This window comes from Oncorhynchus mykiss, chromosome 4 (genome assembly GCF_013265735.2).
Source record: "Oncorhynchus mykiss isolate Arlee chromosome 4, USDA_OmykA_1.1, whole genome shotgun sequence".
Taxonomy (NCBI): Eukaryota; Metazoa; Chordata; class Actinopteri; order Salmoniformes; family Salmonidae; genus Oncorhynchus; species Oncorhynchus mykiss.
In genome coordinates, this window is record NC_048568.1 from 17,295,221 (window position 1) to 17,320,297 (window position 25,077).

At 43.4% G+C, this 25,077-nt stretch overlaps 1 protein-coding gene and 1 pseudogene across 2 annotated transcripts in view; both read right to left on the reverse strand.

The window, feature by feature from the left end:
- Nucleotides 1-1,089: 1,089 nt before the first annotated feature.
- LOC110521050 lies at nt 1,090-14,728 on the reverse strand (annotated as a pseudogene).
- A 2,557-nt stretch (nt 14,729-17,285) lies between these two features.
- slc35f1 (solute carrier family 35 member F1) overlaps nt 17,286-25,077 on the reverse strand; it is a 112,907-nt gene continuing 105,115 nt past the window's right edge. For both annotated transcript variants that reach the window (XM_021600417.2, XM_021600420.2), the window contains exon 8: nt 17,286-19,346. In XM_021600417.2, the coding sequence (XP_021456092.1) occupies nt 19,122-19,346 (225 nt within the window). In that variant the 3' untranslated portion in view covers nt 17,286-19,121. The remainder of the gene's footprint in view (nt 19,347-25,077) is intronic.

A 25,077-nucleotide genomic window follows, 5' to 3' on the forward strand; every position in this document is an offset into this window, starting at 1 on the left:
AGGATCAACGCCCTGCACAAGGGCACGTCGCCAGATCTCCCACCAAGTCAAAAACAGGGATCCGAACCAGCGACCTATCGGCCACCGGCCCAAACTCCCAACCGCCGGGCCACCAACCCTCCAAGATCCCCCCCCCACAGTTCTCCGAGAGCTGCCCCTCAACCATCCGAGACACACCCCCTCCAAAAATAAATAAATGAAACCTCTCCCTCTATTCCCCACCTCTAACTAGTCGTTTTCATTGGGAAGGCAGATTGCTTTTGATTTTAAAAAACATGCAGAATCCTACTCATTGCTCCACGTGCTTAACATACGTGACTTTTCTTGTCAGCCAGAACGGGGCACCCAGCTCACGCCCGGGGAGGCTGCCCCTTCCAAAGTGAATGCTATTTCCACCCAGTGCAAACGACACCCATCCGGGCCAGCTTAATAGAATCCCCACAATACCTCACAGAAACCACAGGCCAACTAGAGGCTAAATGTAAACAAACCCCCCAAAACATGTTAACCTCAGTGAGTGCACGCAAACACCACATCTACCAATCAAAAACGGATACAGCAGGACCATAATATTGCCAGATCCACACGTGTGACTGAGGAAAAAAAATGTTAAACATTTCTACAGCCATTGACAAAGGGAAACCCTCCTAGGAACACTGAATACAGTGAGAACAGGGTATAAAACAAAGGTTAGCTGCTGTGTATGTGTGTGTGTGTATTGAAAGCATTACATCCGCACCAGAAAGAACACGGACCTGCGACGCCATTATTTGAGGCTGGTAAACAAGACAAATGGCCCCTTTGGTTGTGTCCGTCTATCACTTGGGTCAGTCAGCCATGGGCAGGCTCAGGTACTAAATCAAATACAGAAAATGTACAGCATTTTGACAAACTGTCATGGCTGGGGCCGGTGATGGATGGCTGTAGTGCAGCTCAGGGTAAATGATGTCAAACCACTTATATTCAAATACCTCCCACCCTGGCTGCCTGGAGGAAGGGATTTCCCCCTGTTAAAAACGGACTATGATCAAAATCATCATGGTATTCTTAAAGGCTGAAACCCCTGCATTAGCACCACAAGTAAAACTATTAAGAACCTAAATGAGAAAGGACAACATGAAAGAAATCAATAGAAGGAAATCTTAAGACAACCTGTAGCTGATAGGGTGGGTACATACTGGAGAACAGAGGTTTCTGTAGCTGATAGGGTGGGTACATACTGGAGAACAGAGGTTTCTGTAGCTGATAGGGTGGGTACATACTGGAGAACAGAGGTTTCTGTAGCTGATAGGGTGGGTATATACTGGAGAACGGAGGTTTCTGTAGCTGATAGGGTGGGTATATACTGGAGAACAGAGGTTTCTGTAGCTGATAGGGTGGGTATATACTGGAGAACATAGGTTTCTGTAGCTGATAGGGTGGGTATATACTGGAGAACAGAGGTTTCTGTAGCTGATAGGGTGGGTATATACTGGAGAACAGAGGTTTCTGTAGCTGATAGGGTGGGTATATACTGGAGAACAGAGGTTTCTGTAGCTGATAGGGTGGGTACATACTGGAGAACAGAGGTTTCTGTAGCTGATAGGGTGGGTATATACTGGAGAACAGAGGTTTCTGTAGCTGATAGGGTGGGTACATACTGAAGAACAGAGGTTTCTGTAGCTGATAGGGTGGGTAAATCCTGGAGAATAGAGGTTTCTGTAGCTGATAGGGTGGGTACATACTGGAGAACAGAGGTTTCTGTAGCTGATAGGGTGGGTATATACTGGAGAACAGAGGTTTCTGTAGCTGATAGGGTGGGTATATACTGGAGAACAGAGGTTTCTGTAGCTGATAGGGTGGGTATATACTGGAGAACAGAGGTTTCTGTAGCTGATAGGGTGGGTATATACTGGAGAACAGAGGTTTTTGTAGCTGATAGGGTGGGTATATACTGGAGAACAGAGGTTTCTGTAGCTGATAGGGTGGGTATATACTGGAGAACAGAGGTTTCTGTAGCTGATAGGGTGGGTACATCCTGGATAATAGAGGTTTCTGTAGCTGATAGGGTGGGTACATACTGGAGAACAGAGGTTTCTGTAGCTGATAGGGTGGGTACATACTGGAGAACAGACGTTTCTGTAGCTGATAGGGTGGATATATAATGATAACAGAGGTTTCTGGGTACATTCTGGAGAACCGAGGCTCTACTTTACCTTGGGAGATCTTGGTGTCAAACTCCAGCAGAGGGTAGAGGTTGTCAGGCAGCACCCGTGTGAACCTAGGAGTTCTGCTCCAGGAAAATCCAGTGATGGACCAGCCTCTTCCTTTTGAGGAAGCTCTGCACGTGCCCTCGGTACACCGCATTGCCTGACACAATGTACTGCCTGAGGGATGACCAGAGAGATGCACTCCAGACATTTCTAATGGCCATATGGCTAATATGAATGAATATTAAGTAATGACAGAAAATGCATGACAAAAATGTTTTATCAATTCCAAAATGGTCATATTCCTGATACAAATGAAACACTTAATGAAAGAGTGAAACAAACACAGAAAATCCATTCATGAATAGGTGGGTGGCCCTGAATTGAGACAGAGTATTTTCAGTCCTTTCTTCCATCCAATCTCTACTGTGAGCGTCATTATTTTCGAAGCAGGGATGAATTTCACATGATCAAACCACATAGGGACAGGAGAACAACAGAATGTGCAAGAAAACGGAGTAAATGGGTGACTCCATGAAGGCAATTTGTCATCTCTTAGAAGAAAGAAAAAAAACTGTGCCCAAAGTAACTTTCAGAGAGCTCAAGTTATTCTCTCCACAGTGCCTTAAATTTGGATTAAGCGAATGCGTAATGACTCGCCCAGACAGGATGGAGACTCTGAATACTAAGGGCATTGAAAATATTACATTGATAATACCATGGTGAAAGATTTTTTTATTCACAAGTGGTTATTACATTTAGTCCTGCAGCCAGTCAGTGTTTCATTTAGACTCCTGTAACTTCAAAGAGGTGCAATCTGTGATTGAAACATCCCTGTTTGTTTTTTTTTTTATTAATTAAATGCCTCAAGAATTTAGTTCTGTCTAAAGCCATCAGAACCCCGAACAATGAGCTTGTTTTATACCTTTGTTTATAATAACATTGTTAATAAAACACTGTATAGCTTCAAAACATGGTTAAAACTATAATCTCATGGATGGTTCTTGCATTCACAGCTCTGTAGATTCATTTGAGAATGGTCTCCAGGCACAGCCCTAAACGTTTTGCTAAATCTGTGGCGGGGTGTCTGGTTTGAACTATAGATTACCACTTTAAGAAGGCAGGGGGAAAAAAACACAATGAGCCTGGAAAAATGTAATTCATCCCTGGGGCAAAAGATTCAGCCTCTGAGTTATGGGCTTCTGTTGAACTCATAGGTCGAGGGGATGAGCAGTCTTGAAGTTCAAACATATCATTGACTGACAGTGGATAGTGCTGGGTCCTGTGCTGCAGGCAATGTGTTTGAAGCTACCAGCTGTGCCCTGATTACACAGCACTCTCTCCCCAGGCTTCAAAGCATAGCTAACGAGTTTTTAACCAACTAACAGTATAGCTCCATATTCCCTCTCAATAGGATCTGAAACGCATAAGAGTTAGGCGGTATGCCATATATACCGTACCCCCGGGGTATTTTGAAATACCCTGGTATGATTTTCAATACCATTGAAAAAAATTACTTTAAATTTTACATTTTAATATTTAATTTATCAATTAAAACAGTCAAAAAGATGAAAAAGCTCTATTGCAAAGAGAAATTTCTCAAGCAAGAATTTCACTGGGACTGTCTGGGAGAGGTCTGAGTCAAGAGGGGAAAACTGAAAACCATCTGTTATTGGTAGAGAGGTTTGGAACTCTTTCTTATTGGTCCATTCACCAATTACCGGCTGATGAGATCACCAGGCAGGCCAAATCTCCATCCCACTAGAACAGGCAGAAATGTCTAGAAATCTTTTCAAACAGCTCTTACACTAAAAGGGCAGTATCATTTTCACAGTATTATTCCAACCTCAGCGTGGAAATATACATAAAAACACAGGGAAACGTTTGACTGCACTGGGCCTTTAAACTGCAACCACTTATTTGCTTTGACCTCAAAGTGCTTTCACCACACCGTCCCACTAGTTTATATTATAATATGCTTGCATGCACTCATTAGCATTTTACATGTTTGCTAACCGTCGGACTACAGAGGCTTAGTGTAGTCCTGGGATGGCACAAGGACGGTATGACAATCTGGATACCGCTCAAGCCTAACCCTGATTAGTTATCTGGATCTGATTAACTATACAGAACAAAAATATAAACGCAACGTGTAAATTGTTGGTGTCATGTTTCATGAGCTGAAATAAAATATCCCAGAAATGTTCCAGACGCACAAGAAGCTTATTTGTGCAAAAATATGTATACATCCCTGTTAGTGAGCATTTCTCCTTTGCCAAGACAACCACAGGCAACGTGTAACAACGCCAGCCCAGGACCTCCACATCCAGCTTCTTCACCTGCAGCATACTCTGAGACCAGCCACCCGGACAGCTGATTTAACTGTGAATTTCTGCACAAACAGTCAGAAACTGTCTCAGGGAAGCTCATCTGTGTGCTCGTTGTCCTCCCTATGGTCTTGACCAGATTGCAATTTGGCATCGTAACTGACTCCAGTGGGCAAATGCTCACTTTCGAAGGCCACTGTCATGCTGGAGAAGTGTGGATGAATCCCGGTTTCAACTGAACTGGGCAGATGGCAGACAGCGTGTATGGAATCGTGGGGTGAGTGGTTTGCTGATGTCAACGTTGTGACCAGTGTTCCATGGTGGAGGTGGGGTTATGGTATGGGCAGGCTGAGATCCTGAGGCCCGCCAATATCCAGCAACTTCGCGCAGCCATTGAAGAGGAGTGGGACAACATTCCACAGGCCACAAGCCTGATTCAATTCTATGCTAAGAAGATGTGTCACGCTGCATGAGGCAAACAGTTGCCACACCAGATACTGACTGGTTTCCTGATCCACGCCCCTACCTATGTTTTTTTTAAGGTATCTGTGACGAACAGATGCATATCTGTATTCCCATTCATATGAAATCCATAGATTAGGGCCTAATGAATTCATTTAAATTGGCGGATTTCCTTACATGAACTGAAACTCAGTAAAATCTGTGAAATTGTTACATGTTGCATTTTTCTTCTGTGTAATAATCACATACTTGTAGTAGGGCAGTCTCTCGATTTTTTTCCAGTTGATGGCAGTCTCTTTAGGGTGCACACTTGGGCCATCTGGACCTTGGTCACCTGCCAGAGCCTCTTGTGCTCCACCAGGATCTCCTGCATCTCCATCAGCAGCAGGTACACGCCCTCCAGGGTGTCCTCGTACACCTGCACTCAGTCAATCCCTAATCCATCTGTAACGGTTCTCCTCGTCATCTGAGGAAGAGTTGTCGAGATCGGACCAATGCGCAGCGTGGTAGGTGTCCATGTTAATATTTAATAAATCAACTGAACACTGAATAACAAAACAACAAAGAGAGTGAAACGAAACAGTCCTGTAAGGTGCAAACACACAAAACAGAAGACAACTACCCACAAATCAAGTGGGAAAAACAGGCTACCTAAGTATGATTCTCAGAGACAATGATTGACAGCTGCCTCTGATTGAGAACCATACCAGGCCAAACACATAGAAAACCAAAACTAGAACAACACATAGAATGCCCACCCCAACTCACGCCCTGACCAACCTAAACAAGAAACATAACAAAGGAACTAAGGTGACACCATCAGACAATCATACAGTAGAATTTAGGAATATCTAACACTACAGCAGCCTATATGCCACTGTAATCCAAGCGAATTCCTAATGCCAAAGTAAAGTGTTTTTCCAATTCTATACATCAAGTAAACTAGCTGGGAAAAAACAATCCCATCCATAATTGCTCATACAAACCACTAATGTGCCAAATGCCAATATGATTGTATAAATTGTATTGATAACACTGTCCTTGACTGTATCGCTGGCTATTGCTATAGAGTACAAGCCTGCAGCTAGCCTGTATTCACACATGAAGTGTAATTGAGTGGGACATGCATTGATATGTCTATAATCCATTTAGCAGGACATTACATGGGTCTAGGCGCTTCCTGCAGCCTGCTCAAGCTGTGACCTGTGAAATCACCAGCACAGAGCTGATGATCTGGAGATGCTTAACGGAAGGAGATGCACACTGATGGAATACTAAAGACACCACTGAATAAATGCCAAAAATGTCATTTGTATACAAGCAGTTTGGCAAAGGAAATGATCATTGTCCTCCATAATGTTGAAAAGAGTCAGGCATCTCTCATCTTTTTATCAATAGTGTTGACAAAAACACAACGAGTGCTTTCATTTCGGTAGGTGCACTACACATTACACTCCACTAATGTTCCCTGAAATTTAGTAATTTAGAGAGTGACTTCCGCTAAAAAACAACTAATCCCTTACCTGTGACATCGAGTCAGAGACATTTATTCTAGTGTAAAAACTGACTACAAAGTGTAAATAGGATCATTTTGGTCAAAGTCAGTGTAGTCTAAAACTGAGTTTGAAACCTCTGCATCACTACGAGTAAATTAAGGTTGGGTTTGGATTACAATTAGTCCCCCTTTGCCAAGCTCCACGTGCTAATCACCCATCCGCCCACTTCGCTTTCCTTCATTAAATGGTGCTCAGTTGTTTCATTACCCCCAACCAACGTGTTCAAAGGATCACAGCCATTTGGGACCGAAAAGCCCTACGATGCAATGCATGCCTCCAGCAGGATGCACCAGCCTGGTCTCATAGACTAGTTGTAACATAGTAAATATTAGGGCCTCCCGAGTGGCGCAGCAGTCTAAGGGAGACCAATAAGTGGTGACCGGTAGACCCATGTGGCTTTGACCTTCGCATGGCTCTCGACCTTCGCCTTCCCCGAGTCTGTAGGGGAGTTGCAGCAATGGGACAAGACTGTAAATACAAATTGGATGTCATGAAAAAGCGGTAAAGAAAAACACAAAAATTAGTATGATATGCTAACTTTGGTTTGGTTACTTAAGACAGGTTACTTAAGGCCAAAACGGGTAAGGTGGTTGGTCGGGGTGGATGAGTGGGCGTATATCGCAAACGTCTAGCAACCCAAATGTTGCCTGTTTGAAATCTCTACCTAGCTCAATACAACTCGGATTTGGCTTAGAAACACGATAACATTTCAAAAGGTAAATAATTTGTAGAAAAACCTTTTGTGGTGATTGTGATGTGGCCAGATTGACTTTAGATTCAGTAGCTATAATTTTATCCAGCTAACTAAGATAGAGGGCACCACCGTATTTTAGCTAGCTAACATTGGCATTACTAGCTATTTGACAAACTTGTGGGTGATGGGACAAGGACATCCCTGCCAGCCAAACCCTCCCCTAACCCGGACGACGCTGGGCTAATTTTGCGCTGCCTCATGGGTCTCCCGGTCACCACTCATGGGTTTCCCGGTCGCGGCCGGCTGGACAGAGCATGGACTCAAACCAGGGTCTCTAGTAACAGCAAAATGCAACATCGAAAGTAAATTTGACAACATAATAAAGCTAAGTTATTTCCTACCAATTATGTTCATTACACTCCAAGGTAGCAATTGTAATCTAGACAAAACAGTCACATTATTCTCTGAGGTGCAAAGCATATTTAATGCACAAATAAATATTGGCTGAAACTATGGTGGTACTAGCTAACTCATGTGACTACAACAGACTACAACTAACTAGCAGCAACAAACTCAAACCAACACAGGGCCATAGCAAAACACGTCACAGCTGGTTGGTTGCAAAGTGTAACAGCATCACTGGCCTGAATCTAATCCAATCTGGAGCTAGTCCGTCTACATCTGTAAAGCATAGAATTAGCTTCTAAACCAGATTACGTTTCTCAAGCATGGTTTATTATTGAAGGATGATGACAATCATTGAACCTGTTTTTCTGTTAGACAAAGTGGACAGTTGGGTGCCAGAGTGATCCCCTGGTCATGAATGGATGCTGGGACCTAACAGACGCAGTAAAGGTGGGTATCATAACATGTCCAGCAATGTGATTGCAATGGTTTAGCAACCTCAAAATCATTTCATTCACTGTTCACTTACCATGTTCACAGCTTGTCAAGCAAGGCTATAGAATGAAAGTGTGAAATGTGACAAGTACCCTTGTGACACCGCCTCCATTGTTGCCAGAGTCTCCCTCAACTCCAATGAAAAGGACACATCATCATGAGGCCTCTGATAGTGACCAGAGTTACTGCCTTGATGAAAGACTGCTTCATCGACGACAGGTAGTGTGTTATGTGAGAAGTTGTATTCAAAGATACAATACCCAGCTTGATAAAATAGTAGGCCAATTCCCCAGCCAAGCAGATACAACTAGTAGTCATTTTGCATTAGCGTTGTCCTTTCTTTAGAACCAAAATGCAATTTACCACTTAGCTGTCTAATATAAATCACCTTGTCACAGATTCTCCCAGTCAACACCACCTCATAAGATTGCCTGCTGCAGTTGTTCAAGAGATACCAGTTTGAGCCGAACACGCAGCACAGAGAAGACCAACAAGGAGGCCCTCATCAGCATCATGCAGACATGCCCTCGCTGTGAGTATTCCTAGGAATGTTGGCAAGTATCCGGCCAGCGGCAACAGCTTTCACAGGCTCATCATTTGTAGAAATACAGAAGGTAAACCACGTCATTTGATACATTTGATAACCCAATTGTGAAACAATTGATGTAAACTGACATTTGTTGCTTATTTTCTACTTCTTGGGTGCATATAACTGCCAGGGCATAACCTAGTCTGGTAGAACCAGCCTGATTGCTGTGTTCAACATTCTATTTCACTGCACATTTATGATATCTCGAGTGAAACAGAAAGGTGAATGAAGCGATCAGGTTGGTTCCCCCCAGGCTAATCATAACCATTATTGATCAGTGGTGTAAAGTACTTAAGTAAAAAATACTTTAAAGTACTACATAAGCAGTTTGTGGTATCTGTACTTTATTTAACTGTTGATATTTTTGACAACTTTTACTTTTACTTCACTACATTCCTTAAGAAAATAACTCCATATATTTTCCCTGACACCCAAAAGTACTCGTTACATGTAGAGGACTTAGCAGGACAGGGAAATGGTCCAGTTCACTCACTTACCAAGGGAACACGTGGTCATCCCTACTGCCTCTGATCTGGCGGACTCACTAAAAACTATTGCATAGTTTGTCAATGATGTCTGACTGCTGGAGTGTACACCTTGGCTATCCGTACATATTAAAATCAAGAACATGGTGCCATCTGCTTTGCTTAATGTAAGAGATTTGAAATGATTCATACTTTTACTACTTAAGTATACTTTAACATATACATTTACTTTTGATACTTAAGTATATTTAGAAGCAAATACTTTTACTTAAGTAGTATTTCACTGGGTGACTTTCACTTTTACTTGAGTAACTTTCTATTAAGGTATCTATACTCAAGTTTGACAATTGGGTACTTCTATCACCACTGCCATTGATCATGTAAATCAGTGTTCTGTCTGTCCGTCCGTCCGTCCGGACGGTCGGTCGACCGATCAGTATCTTTGAGGAGGGGCCAGGAGCTGATCTATGCTGCTACAGCCATCACTGGGGGCTCTGGGAAAGACCTCACCACCTGCTCACCAACGTTTGTCAAAGTCCAGACTGACAGACGGGCTTGATACCGATGTCTCTAAATGGAGATAGACCTGGCAGAAGGCATCACATTTTTTACTAGACAACTTTTACTTAGTCCTTTCTTATTATTGAATTGAATGGTATCAGTCAATATGGGGAGGGAGAAACCCTGTGTATTCTGCACCAGGATCAGGGAACTCCTGTTGTATATGGGACACCACAGGACCACTGGCATGTTTGCCAAGATAGCCCCATTACCACCAGACAAAATGCCGATAGGCACAGTATCTGTATCAGCTGGGAATGCACTTAACAATTAAGGCCACCAGTGGATTGCACATGGAGAAATAGTTCTCCACCGTCTGAATTCCTGGGAGGAAGGAGAATAGACACTTGGCATGAAAGCCAGTGGCCTTTGTTCAAGACCTGTCATAGTACAACAGATAGCAGAGCAGAACACAGGGTAACGCACTATAGAAGAGCCTCGGTGTCAAGGGAGAGGCTTATTCATTTCCCTACTCACTGCATCCAATTAATAATGTATAAAGAAGTGATACCATTAACAGTAATAGGTCAAGGTGGTATGATATTATTCTTGGGGCATAGAAATTGAAAATAACCATAATGTGTGAAGAATATTTATGAGCACGCAAGAGTGGGTGCCCGTTCTAAAACAAATCCAGAGTAAGCACAAGGTTTGATCCACTCAGCGCAGTCAATCGAATCAGAGTGCCATGACTGTGCATAACGTTAGCATAAAGTAGAATAAAAGTATAGGGCAAGGCGCAACATCTCAAAGCGTTACTCACCGACAGGGCCGTCGCCCCGGGCCAGCTTCCCACTCCAGTAGTCGCCCCGGGCCAGCTTCCCACTCCAGTAGTCGCCCCGGGCCAGCTTCCCACTCCAGTAGTCGCCCCGGGCCAGCTTCCCACTCCAGTAGTCGCCCCGGGCCAGCTTCCCACTCCAGTAGTCGCCCCGGGCCAGCTTCCCACTCCAGTAGTCGCCCCGGGCCAGCTTCCCACTCCAATAGTCGCCCCGGGCCAGCTTCCCACTCCAGTAGTCGCCCCGGGCCAGCTTCCCACTCCAGTAGTCGCCCCGGGCCAGCTTCCCACTCCAGTAGTCGCCCCGGGCCAGCTTCCCACTCCAGTAGTCGCCCCGGGCCAGCTTCCCACTCCAGTAGTCGCCCCGGGCCAGCTTCCCACTCCAGTAGTCGCCCCGGGCCAGCTTCCCACTCCAGTAGTCGCCCCGGGCCAGCTTCCCACTCCAATAGTCGCCCCGGGCCAGCTTCCCACTCCAGTAGTCGCCCCGGGCCAGCTTCCCACTCCAGTAGTCGGTGGTGATGCGTTAGAGTGAGGCCAGGTAGTGGACGTCACACAGCGTGCCTCCCCAGGACGCCACCTTCCTCTTGCTTTGCTTCCGCCACTGTAGGCCCTGAGCTGCCTGTCGAAGGACAACGGCTGTTGCCATGAGGTAAAGAGCCACTGGAATCGACACTGGGTGTAATGACTGAACATGGTCTCCAGCTCATGGTGGTCTGGTAGAGAGGGGGGGGGGGGGGGGGGCTGCTTCAGCGTAGAAACCTTTAGCACAAGTGGATGCACTGCATGTCAAGGGTGAAATTGCATTTATGCTCTAATACATGGATAACGCCACAACAGTCCCCATCTAAATCTAGTAGAGACCAAAAACTGCAGGGAAAACAGGACTCATTTTGAAATGAACACAGATCCATTCCTTTCTGCCACTTACAGAAATGTAGAGTTTGTAAAAATGTATTTTAGGATCATGAAATGGAACATACAGTATACGTGTAAGGGAGGCCTTTAGGTCATTAGCTCCCATTAACATAAGATAGTGTATGAAGGGTAGGACTAGTGCTCCAGTTCGGAGGGTACAGTATAACATAATAATCCGGAGGGAGACAGCTCGGAGACTGAAACCATTTGTGACTAGTTTCCGCTCCCCATATCACCAGCCGATAAAAACACTTTGAAGCGACTCAGCAGTGCAAAAAATTGGATAACCTTTTTTTCCTCAACGGCTTCAATCATAGACAGACTGCCTGTAATAAACCAAAATCCTGCAAGCGGATACAGCTCAAAAGTTTCTCCAGAGTAAAATGCCAATGTCGAGCTTCCCAGTACAGCATTCTAAAGATTGGATATGATGAGTCAGATGAGGGCTCTACTTTGAGGATGAAATCAACTCATTGCTTACAGGTGTGGTGTCAAACTACTGAAAAAGAACTAAACATGTTTTCTTTATCCATTGGGAACAACCATGTTCCTGGCCAGAATTCACACATAACTTGGCCATAGCCACGTCACAACAGTCACGAGCCTTCATCTGCACTGCCAAAAAGTCCATCTGTATAACAAATCTGGCATGCAGCTCATATCAGGCAATAAAAGGACATTACCACCTTTGAATCCCATTGCGTTCACAGTGAAGAATCTCATTATAATTCATAACTGGCTGTGGAAAGCAGACTAGCAGTCCTAAAATTGATCCCTGCAAAGGTAAAAAATGGTACGTTTTGAAGTCTGTTTAACAATATTTCCCATGGATATTTTGTCTCAAATTGACACACAAGTACCAACCCCTGGACAATCGGCAAAGTAAGTTCAAATCATTTTAGTCAACATTTGTGTCAGACAAGGGACGTTTAGGCTTTTTCTATGTAAATATGCGTGGTTATGCCTGCACAATGGAATGGCATCGGGATCACATATGACCTGCCATAGTTCTGTAGTTGGTTGAGTACATGCTGGAAAACGTTGTCAATGCTTCCGTGATGCTCAAGAGCAGTGGTGTAAAGTACTTAAGTAAAAATACTTTAAGTAGTTTTTTGGGGTATCTGTACTTTACTTTAATATTTATGTTTGGCAGTGGTTAAGGGCGCTGTACCCTGGGTTCGCGCCCAGGCTCTGTCGTAACCGGCCGCGACCGGGAGGTCCGTGGGGCGACGCACAATTGGCCTAGCGTCGTCCGGGTTAGGGAGGGATTGGTCGGTAGGGATCTCCTTGTCTCATCGCGCACCAGCGACTCCTGTGGCGGGCCGGGCGCAGTGCGCGCTAGCCAAGGTCGCCAGGTGCACGGTGTAGCCTCTGACACATTGGTGCGGCTGGCTTCCTGGTTGGATGCGCGCTGTGTTAAGAAGCAGTACGGCTGGTTGGGTTGTGTATCGGAGGACGCATGACATTCAGCCTTCGTCTCTCCCGAGCTCGTACGGGAGTTGTAGCAATGAGACAAGATAGTAGCTACTACAACAATTGGACACCACGAAATTGGGGAGAAAAAAGGGGTAATATAAAAAAATATATATCATTTTTATTTTTTTATATGTTTGACTACTTTTACTTGAAAATAAAATAAAAGAGAGCCGCACACTCTAGGAGCTCAGATGCAAAAATTTAACAAACACCATCACCAAACACCAAACACCATCAGATATAATTCATAACAAACAGTGCACTGTTTTAATCAGATTAAATATAATAGAACAGATTAACCGGAATGTCATTCACTCTCACGGGATGGGTTGCCAAAAATATCTAACTGAAAGCCACATATGTCACTGTCCTTCAATAGCTATATGCACCATGCCACTGCTTATTTCATTTGTTCATTTAGCAAGCAAGATAGCTCATAATCCAGTGCATTTTATCACAGTCAACACATCTGTATTTTAGCTTTAAAAAAGCCAAATTCTCTCTTAGCCCATGGCAAAATGTGTAGAATAGCGTGAAATAAGATATAAAACTACACATTTTCCTTTGCCCCATGGCAAAATGTTTAGTGTTGCAGGAAATAAGCTATAAAACTGCAAATTGTTCTCTTTGCCCATGGCAAAATATTATGGGTAACAATGCGTCACAATGGGTAAATTAAGGTTGGGTTTTGATTTGAGGATGTACATTTTGCCCACCAACATGGGTGAACAGCTGCGATGATTGTTCTCTATCCAATAGCATAAACAGCGAGACAGACTTGCCCAGCAGCCAGACTTTGTTTACATTAGACAACACATCACACATTTAGTTTACTTGAGAAATACTGCACCAAACACCTTGAATGTAAAATGTGCAAATAAAACATACTCGGCAAAAACGTCAAATTGATTACAGATTTCTTGTTCTTAAAATCATTCTGGTGATCTTGAGGAAGTGAACTAGGCTTCCAAATCTACAGTATGTTATTGGGGACAAACATTAATCAAACAGGACCACCTTGAAGACTAAAATCTTTTTTTTCTAATGAGCAACAGAAAAACACATGTTCAGTGACTCTATAACACAACGGGTGGCAACTCTTTGGCACCAAACTGACAATAGATATAGAACTTCACAACTTCCTAAAAATAAATGGACTCACCTTGGATATGACCTTCCAACACATCCTTCTCAATTCCCAATAAGCTCTCTGTGTCAGAGCAGGGCAGTCTCATTGAGGGCAGATGAAACATTTCCTCCAGAACCAGCCACTGGGTCCAGTGCTTGCGTGATGGGAACGGAATGTCTGCAAACTGCTTCTCCTGGAGTGGCCGGTTACAGTGCAGTCTTGGCTGTGATGGAGCAGTTGGCGGTGACAAACGGGACTCTAAATGACGTCTGTGTAAAGAGGAGAAGCCACAAGTGATGAACGGGAACTTTATTCATTCACAAAAAAGGATCAGCATATCTCGGTTCCATCTAAAAACAATTACTAAAGTCTAATACTACTAATATAAAAAAAATACCTTTTACATTACCTGTAAGTGTCTTGTCCAGAGTGAGTTGCAGGAACAAATTCGAAACAAGGTTCGGCAGGTGCTCCCAACCCTCAAGAGAGACGTGGAATCCAGCTGCCATAGGTTGAGAATAAAGACTTTGTCACTCAAGTCTAGTATCCCCGTGTTTGAGCTTTCATGTGTGTACTCCCGTTGCCTGCTTTCTTCTTTGACCTCAAACGAGGTCGCGGATGAAAGAGAACACTGTCCCTGCAACTCATTCTCCCATCTCCCGTCGTGCATTTTTGCCACCTGCCATAGTCAGCCATTCTTGAGAGGGATCTAACATTTAGGAACGTACCATTGTTGCAGTCAAAAGGGGAAGTAACCTGGGAATGTCGCACCTGGGTACGGGGAATGCTTGATTGAGTTTGCCCGGCATGCCGTGAGCTACACTACATGACCAAAAGGTATGTGGACACCAGCTCGTTGAACATCTCATTCCAAAATCATGGCCATTAATATGGAGTTGGTCCCCCCTTTGCTGCTATAACAGTCTCCACTCTTCTGGGAAGACTTTCCACTAGATGTTGGAACATTGCTGCAGGGACTTGCTTCCATTCAGCCACAAGAGCATTGGTGAGGTCGGGCACTGATGTTGGGCGATTAAGCAGTTGCATTCCAATTCATCCCAAAGTGGTTCAATGTGGTTGAGGTCAGGGATCTGTGCAGGCCAGTCAAGTTCTTCCACTCCAATCTCGACAAACCATTTCTGTATGGACCTTGCTCTGTGCATGGGGCCATTGTCGTGCTGAAACAGGAAAGGGCCTTTCCCAAACTGTTGCCACAAAGTTGGAAGCACAGAATCGTCTATAATGTCATTGTATGCTGTAGCTTTAAGATTTCCTATCACTGGAACAAAGGGGTCTAGCCCGTATCAGCCCCAGATCATTATTCCTCCTCCACCAAACTTCACTAATTGACACTATGGTAGCATTCTCCTGGCATCCGCCAAACCCAGATTCGTCCGTTGGACTACCATGAAGCGTGATTCGTCACTCCACAGAATGAGCTTCAATGGCGGCAAGCTTTACACCACTCCAGCCGACGCTTAGAATTGCATATGGTGTGCGGCTACTTAGGCTTGTGTGCGGCTGCTCGGCCATGGAAACCCAATTCATTAAGCTCCCAAAGAACAATTATTGTGCTGACGTTGCTTCCACAGGCAGTTTGGAACTTGGTAGTGAGTGTTGCAACTGAGGACAGACGATTTTTAAGCTCTACACGTCTCAGCACTCGGCGGTCCTGTTCTGTGAGCTTGTGTGGCCTACCACTTCGTGGCTGAGCCATTGTTGCCACTAGACGTTTCCACTTCACAATAACAGGACTTACAGTTGACCAGGGAAGCTCTAGCAGGGCAGAAATTTTACGAACTGATGTGTTGGAAAGGTGACATCCTATGACAGTGCCACGTTGAAAGTCACTGAGCTCATCAGTAAGGCCATTCTCCTGGAAATGTTTGTCTATGGAGATTGCATGGCTGTGTGCTCGATTTAATACAGCTGTAAGCAATGGGTGAGGCTGAAATAGCCGAATCCACTAATTTGAAGGGGTGTCCACATACTTTTGTATATACACTACCTTTCAAAAGTTTAGGGTCACTTAGAAATGTCCTTGTTTTTAAAAGAAAAACACTTTTTTTGTCCATTAAAATAATATCAAATGTATCAGAAATACAGTGTAGACACTGTTAATATTGTAAATGACTATTGTAGCTGGAAACGGCTGACTTTTAATGGAATATCTACATAGGCGTACAGAGGCCCATTATCAGCAACCATCACTCCTGTGTTCCAATGGCACATTGTGTTAGCTAATCCAAGTTTATCATTTTAAAAGACTAATTGTTCATTAGAAAACCCTTTTGCAATGATGTTAGTACAGCTGACAACTGTTGTTCTGATTAAAGAAGCAATACAACTGGCCTTCTTTAGACTAGTTGAGTATCTGGAGCATCAGCAGAGTCACCTCTTCACTGTTGACGTTGAGACGGGTGTTTTGCGGGTTTGTTTCTCAAACTAGACACTCTAGTGTACTTGTCCTCTTACTCAGTTGTGCACCGGGGCTTCCCACTCCTCTTTCTATTCTGTTTAGAGCCAGTTTGCGCTGTACTGTGAAGGGAGTAGTACACAGCGTTGTACGAGATCTTCAGTTTCTTGGTAATTTCTCACATGGAATAGCCTTCATTTCTCAGAACAAGAATAAACTGACGAGTCTCAGAAGAAAGTCTTTGTTTCTGGACATTTTGAGCCTGTAATCAAACCCACAACTAATGATGCTCCAGATACTCAACTAGTCTAAAGGACAGTTTTATTGCTTCTTTAATCAAAACAACCGTTTTCAGCTGTGCTAACATAATTGCAAAAGGGTTTTCTAATGATCAATTAGCCTTTTAAAATTATAAACACAGGAGTGATGGTTGCTGATAATGGGCCTCTGTACGCCTATGTAGATATTCCATAGAAAATCTGCCGTTTCCAGCTACAATAGTCATTTACAAGATTAATGTCTACGCTGTATTTCTGATCAACTTGATGTTATTTTAATGGACAAAAAAATGATTTTCTTTCAAAAACAAGGACATTTCTAAGTGACCCCAAACTTTTGAACGATAGTATAGTGTACCAAAAGATGAATAGGCTATTCCAAAAATGCTAACTGAACCGGGCCGATCGAAATCAAGAGCAGCTGTTCAGGGTGTTACCATTTAGCTACATTAGTTAAAACAACTTTCAACCAATTGCGTGGTGATCATCATCATCAGGAGGAAGTTTGTATAAATCACACAGTTCTCTCAATCTCTTTTTGACAAAGTCTTTTATTTGAAAACAATTTACAGTTAATAGACATTACCACAGCCAATCCACCTAGAACATGCAAATATCAAAATGGTAAATGACTGCAGATTTCTCTCTGTTTACATCATATGCCACTGCTATATGAGGACTTAAGTTTCAGTTGAAGGTTTAGGCCTACCCATTGGGTACAATATGTCATCAGTATGTTACTATTTTAATTCATCTAGGTGATTTAAGCAAAGTACAGCCTAAGTACCCACACATCTAAAGAATATTGATAGCACGTTTAGGCCTTACACAAGACAGCAACCTTTCCTTTAAACCTTTGGCAATGTTAAGGTTGTGACTTGTATTCGAAGTGCAATGCAGTATGCAAAGTAAGAGATCCAATGTTTTCCCTCTGATGTTCCATATAAATTGATTTTGGCATTACATCCTGATGCATACTGTATGTACAGACCCACTTTATCATATCAAGTTCAGGAAAAACCCTATGATTTAAGATATTGCAATCTGGTCCCTATGACCAAATTACATTCGCTGAGTCTGGCAAAAATGAACGTTTCACATGTTCCAGAATATGATGAAAGCGAACGAGTAACTGTTTCAACATGACCTGCTCTTTCTGTGTTGTAGGTGGGGACCTGCACTCAGGAATGAATTGTGGATGTGGTTATCTCACCCAGTGATAGCATGTGAATCTGCACAACCACTCTCGCCAATCTTCAGTTGTAAATAGTGTTCCTGTGTGTTTACTTGCCACAAATCTTCACCATGTTTTGAGTGGTGTGATATTTCCGTTTCTCTGCGTTTCAGACCAAGATACTTTTATTTTAAGCAACACTTCTGACAGCAAGGGCTCCAATGCACCAACATCAAATAGAATACAAAACAGAGGATAATATTACTTTGAAAGAAATAGATTCCAAATCGTTCCATTAATGTGCTTTGGATAAAATCCAGCAGGGAATAAAAAGCAAACACAAAATACAATCCAACAGCTGGACAATCAGTAAAACAGAACATCACAATTCTGGAATGACATGTGCATTGTGATCATCACATTATTTTCTCTATCAACTCGAGTTCGGTGTACGTATGAACAATGAAACAAATGTACAATAATCACTTCGCTTCATTAGGAATCCGGATATATTTGTCTTTATGCCCACTGGCCTCGGGAGATAATGTCTCCAACATGGAAAGTTGGATATATGTGTGGTTTAGCAAGTAGTTGTAAGGGCAGACTAAATGTAATGCAGAGACGCAGTCCACAGTGCTCTAAATAGAGTTTATTCATTTAAATTGAGGGGCCACGGTATCCAATGTCTTCAGACAATTCTGGGCTTACAAGGAAGGGGCCATTTATAAATGTGCAGCTCACACACACACAACAGTAATACATTGTAAGGCACTGACTCGTGGTAAGTCTGTGTATTACTTTATCTTATCTCTGAGGGAACAATACAACACTGGAATAAAGTCAATGGGAGAGCTAGACCCACAGCTCAAATTCAAATCTTTAAAATCCAATAAAGTTCTGTGCTGATGTAAAAAAAAAAAGAAACAAGTCACCATTTACACAAGCCTTTAACACAAAACCATTTTAAACATGTCCAATGCACAGTAAGAGGGAATGTGATGGGGGAACAGTATATTTCTATACATGAAACAAATCCTCAATCTGAAATAGTCACTGCTATCTATTCACAGTTTGTGATCACAGTGTACTTTTGCTAGTTTGCTACATGATTATATCTTTATCATTCAGTGATCATTATCATTCTCTCTGTACAGAATCTGGGAGGCGGTGCAGTGGATGATTAGGCTCCAGCCCCTCAGGCCACCCTGATGCGAGGCTCCTCCTCTATCTCCTGCCTCAGGCTGGTATAGGTCACCGAGGGTTCCAGGGGCCCCAGAGTGGGCGTGTCCGTAATGGGGTGGCCGGCATTGCGGAACTGCTTGTAGATGCGCGGGTCCTGGGCCACGTAGGTAGAGGAAGAGGTGTAGAGGACCAGACCCAGCACAATGATGATGAAGGACAGGAGGTAGAGCCCTGAAAACTGGAGCAGACACATACACTCAGTCAACTGAGAAATTGCTTATATTGGTCCTATTTCAGAAGTGTGTACTAATACACATGTCTAAATTGGAGAAAAAATGTTTTTGCATATCCAACTCCCCCTGAGAGTGGGGTCTTGGCCAGGGTCGGCCATTATTAACAGCAATCTTGAGCAATTAGGGTTAAGTGCCTTGCTCAAGGGCACATTGTGTAGGCTCTGGGATTCGAACTAGAGACATTTCAGTTACTGACCCAACGCTCTAACCGCTAGGCTACCTGCTGCCTCCAACAAACAAACCTAAATAATCTCTGTCTGATAAGATGAACATATTGAGGGCATTGTAATAGCAGTGTTCTGAGTTTCCAACAGGCTGCCTTGAGGGCTGCTCATGATCTATTGACAGATCTCATGGTACAAAAGCAAAAGGACATATTCCCCCCACATGTATACTGAACAAAAATATAAACGCAACATGTAGTGTTGGTCCCATGTTTCATGAGCTGAAATAAAAGATCCCAGAAATGTTCCATACACACAAAAAGCTGATTTCTCTCAAATTGTGTGCACAAATGTGTTTATTTCCCTGATAATCTATCCACCTGACAGGTGTGGCATATCAAGAAGCTGATTAAACAGCATGATCATTACACAGGTGCACCTTGTGCTGGGGACAATAAAATGTGCAGTTTTGTCACACAACACAATACCACAGATGTCTCATGTTTTGAGGGAGCGTATAATTGGCATGTTGACTGCAGGGATGTCCACCAGAGCTGTTGCCAGAGAATTTAATGTTAATTTCTCTACCATAAGCCCCCTCCAATGTCGTTTTAGAGAATTTGGCAGTACGTCAAACCGGCCTCACAACCGCAGACCTCGTGTATGGTGTTGTGTGGGTGAGCGGGTTGCTGATGTCAACGTTGCGAACAGAGTGCTCCATAGTGGCTGTGGGGTTATGGTATTGGCAGGCATAAGCTACGGACAACAAACACAATTGCATTTTATCGAGGCCAATTTGAATGCACGGAGATGATGAGATCTTGAGGCCCATTTTCGTAAAATGCATCTGCTGTCATCACTTCATGTTTCAGCATGATAATGCACAGCCCCATGTCGCAAGGATCTGTACACAATTTCTGGAAGCTGAAAATGTCCCAGTTCTTCCATGGCCTGCATACTCACCAGACATGTCACCCATTGAGCATGTTTGGGATGCTCTGGATAGACGTGTACGACAGTGTTCCAGTTCCCGCCAATATCCAGCAATTTCACACACTAATTTAAGAGTGGGACAATATTCCACAGCCCACAATCAACAGCCTGATCAACTCTATACAAAGGAGATGAGTCACGCTGCATGAGGCAAATGGTGGTCACACCAGATACTGACTGGTTTTCTGACCCACGCCCCTCCTTTTTTTTAAGGTATCTGTGACCAACAGATCTGTATTCCTAGTCATGTGAAATCCATAGATTAGGGCCTAATGAATGTATTTCAATTGACTGATTTCCTTATGACCTGTAACTCAGTCAAATCTTTGAAATTGTTGCATGTTGCGTTTATATTTTTGGTAAGTAGAATTGGAGCACTGAGTGATACAGTGATAACTACATTAATGTCTAGAAACTCAAGTTAAGAATGAGGAAAATAATGAAAAGCATTTGGCAGAGGATGAGGTAATGAGCATTCGAAAGCAGAAAGCCTACTGTCTATTTCTATTCCTGGTGAACATCTATTAAGAGTCACATCCTAGAACCAGCGGTAACCTGCCATGTGACAATCCAAAAAATATCACCGTATTAAAAGACAGGGTGGTAAAACCATTCCGCGATTGAGTTGACTGAACGAGGTCAAAACAACCATATTTCAACCAGCCATGTTTTCCACATTTGAGAGACACACGTCAAAAACGTATTCCTAGACCAGATTGTGGGGGAAAACAAACATGCAGAACGTTTCCTCTGTACTACGTCACATGACTTAGACATTCTGGGATCATCCCTGTTTTGATACATACAAAACCAACCAAGAGGCTGCCGACATGGCTTCGCAGACATGGATTTACAGACATACATGGCTACTGACCCTAATTAGAGGTTGTGAGAGGCAGAAAGTGACGCTACAAACCAGTCCGTTGTGTTTACACCGCAGTACACAGTGAATACTAAAATAGGCACACAGTGCATCTAAAAATGTAAAGGCCAGAAGCTCCAATGAGAATGTTACATTACACAGTCTGCGTGTCAATGGAGCTTTATGCCATGTATACATCATGCATATTACAACACACATACACTGAGCATACCAAGCATTAGGAACACCTTCCTTATATTGAGTTGCCCCCAAAACAAGTGACATCAATAAGGGATCGTAGCTTTCACCTGGATTCACCTGGTCTCAGTCTATGTCACGGAAATAGCAGGTGTTCTTAATGTTTTGTATATTCAGTGTATGTCAACATGACACATACAAGTGAGCTCCAAAAGTATTGGGGCAGTGACCATTTGTGTTGTTGTTTTGGCTCTGTACTCCAATACTTTGGATTTGAAATTACGAGGTTAAAGTGCAGATTGTCAGCTTTAATTTGAGGGTGTCAAGTTTGTGACTCAAAACATTTGTTGGAATCATTTGCTGATTCTTATGGTTGTGTTACAGCTTGTGTTGTGCCCAATATAAATGAATGGTAAATAATGTATTGTATCTTTTTTGGAGGCACATTTTTTGTAAATAACAATAGAATATGTTTCTAAACACTTCTACATTAATGTGGATGCTACCATGATTACAGATAATCCTGAATGAATCGTGAATAATGATGAGTGAAAAAGTTAGAGACACACAATAAAATAACCCCAAGACATGCTAACCTCTCACCATTACAATAACAGGGGAGGTTAGCATTTTTGGAGGGTATGATATTTGTGCGTCATTACTCACGATTCATTTAGGATTATCCATAACATATTCTGTTCTTCTTTACAATAAAAGTGGCTCCATAATGACACAATACATTATTTACCATTCATTTCTATTGGGCACAAATAATCTGAAACACAACCAAAACAAACAGCAAATGCATCCAACAAGTTTGTAGAGTCACAAGCTTGATGTAATCATTGTGTGCTAGGAATATGGGACCAAATACTCCATTTGTATTACTTTAATACATAAGTGAATTTGTCCCAATACTTCTGGTCCCCTATAATGGGGGGACTATGTATGTAACGGTCCCAAAACTTTCGGAGCTCTCTGTAGGTCATAGTCTATAGTATAGTGTTCCAACAAGGGTTTGATAGAGTCTAATAAGACCACTGACTGTTTGATCTGAGTGATATATGGAAGGGGGCTGTTGATGTAATCAACTAACAACTCTACTGAAATGTTCTGTAATACTGTGACATTGGGTGTTTCTGGTCTAGTCGTCTCTTTGATTACATGCCACTTACTCTGTGGACTGATAGGTCTATTGCAATGGTTCCCAAATCGGGAGCCTCGTCTGTACAGCAGTACTGCTGGCTCTCTTTTCTCCCTGGTAGGTAATGGATTGATTAGCGGTAATGTCGCTGATTGACCAGAAACTCCACTGATCTGTTGTCCCAGGTCGGACTCCGAATCAGTCTCTGATTAGAGATAACCTAGAGTTACAGCTAAGACTGCTGCAGTGCAATAATGAACGTTAACAGGAGGCAACATTATAAATCTAATGCGTCCCCACCGTAAACATTCTTTGAAAATCATAAGAGGAACCTGCTAACATCAAAATGTAAGACACTGGTTTACAATGCAATGCCTCTGGGATAATTTATGAGTGTGTTTTGATGCAATTTTGGCTCAGTTTTATGTTCGGCTCCAGGGGGTGAATATGGGGCCTTCTTAAACATGCTAAGAGGCTGGGCGTCATGGGAGTAGCAGAAATAACATCTCAAGTCCCTCTGGTCATAAAAGCCTTGTTATCACTATCAGTCTTCTGATCTCAAAACAAACACAGATATTATATATTATTAAACGTCTGTTTAAGATTTACATTCAGACCGCTCAATAGATACAGAGCAGAGATACGGTAGATTCCTTTCCTCTCAGGGCAGACCCTCAGGATGCCAAAGCACCATGTCAGTCTCCATTCATAATGCCCATGTTGGTCCCCCTCTCTGGCCAGCCTGCAGTGGGCAGCAGCCCCTTCCCTGGGTAAACACGATTACCACACCATACAGTACATTTGAAATGTATTCAGACCCCTTGACTTTTTCAGACCCCTTGACTTTTTCCACACTTTGTTACGTCTAAAATGGATTACATTTTTTCCCATCAATCAACACAACAATACCCCATAATGACAAAGTGAAAACAGGTTTAAAAATGTTTGCGAATGTATTAAAAATAAAACGCAGAGGCCTCCCGGGTGGCGCAGTGGTCTAGGGCACTCCATCGCAGTGCTAGCTGTGCCACCAGAGACTCTGGGTTCGCGCCCAGGCTCTGTTGCAGCCGGCCGCGACCGAGAGGTCCGTGGGGCGACTCACAATTGGCCTAGCATCGTCAAGGTCAGGAAGGGTTTGGCCGGTAGGGGTATCCTTGTCTCATTGCGCACTAGCGACTCCTGTGGCGCATTGCATGCTAACCAGGTCGCCAGGTGCACGGTGATTCCTCCGACACATTGGTGCGGTTTGGCTTCCGGTTTGGATGCACACTGTGTTAAGAAGCAGTGCAGCTTGGTTGGGTTGTGTTTTGGAGGACGCATGGCTTTCGACCTTCGTCTCTCCCAAGCCCGTACGGGAGTTGTAGCGATGAGACAAGATTGTAACTACTAACAATTGGATACCACGAAATTGGGGAGATTTAATTTTTTGTTTTTAAAAGCAGAAATACCTTTACATAAGTACTCAGACCCTTTGCTATGAGAATCGAAACTGAGCTCAGCTAAATCCTGTTGCAATTGATCATCATGAGATGTTTCTACAACTTGATTGGAGTTCACCTGTGGTAAATTTAATTGAATCAGCGATTGGACATTATTTGGAAAGGCACACACATGTCTATATAAGGTCCCAAAGTTGACAGTGCATGTAAGAGCAAAAAGCAAGCCATGAGCTCAAAGGAATTGTCCATGGAGCTCCGAGACAGGATTGTGTCAAGGCACAGATCTGGGGAAGGGTACCAAAACATTTATGCAGCATTGAAGGTCCCCAAGAACACAGTGGTATGCATCATTCTTAAATGGAAGAAGTTTGGAATCACCAAGACTCTTCCTAGAGCTGGCCACCCGGCCAAACTGAGCAATCGGGGGAGAAGGACCTTGGTCAGGGAGTTGACCAAGAACTTGATGGTCACTCTGACAGAGCTCCAGAGTTCCTCTGTGGAGATGGGAGAACATTCCAGAAGGAAAACCATCTCTGCAGAAGGACAACCACCAATCAGGCCTTTATGGTAGTGTGGCCAGACGGAAGCCACTCCTCAGTAAAAGGCACATAACAGCACGCTTGGAGTTTGCCAAAAGGCATCTAAAGGACTACTCTCAGACCATGAGAAACACGATTCTCTTGTCTGATGAAGCCAAGATTGAACTCTTTGGAAACCTGGCACCATCCCTACGGTGAAGCATGGTGGTGGCAGCATCATGCTGTGGGGATGTTTTTCAGCGGCAGGGACTGGGAGACTAGTCAGGATCGAGGGAAAGATGAACGGAGCAAAGTACAGAGAGATCCTTCATGAAAACCTGGTTCACCTTCCAGCAGG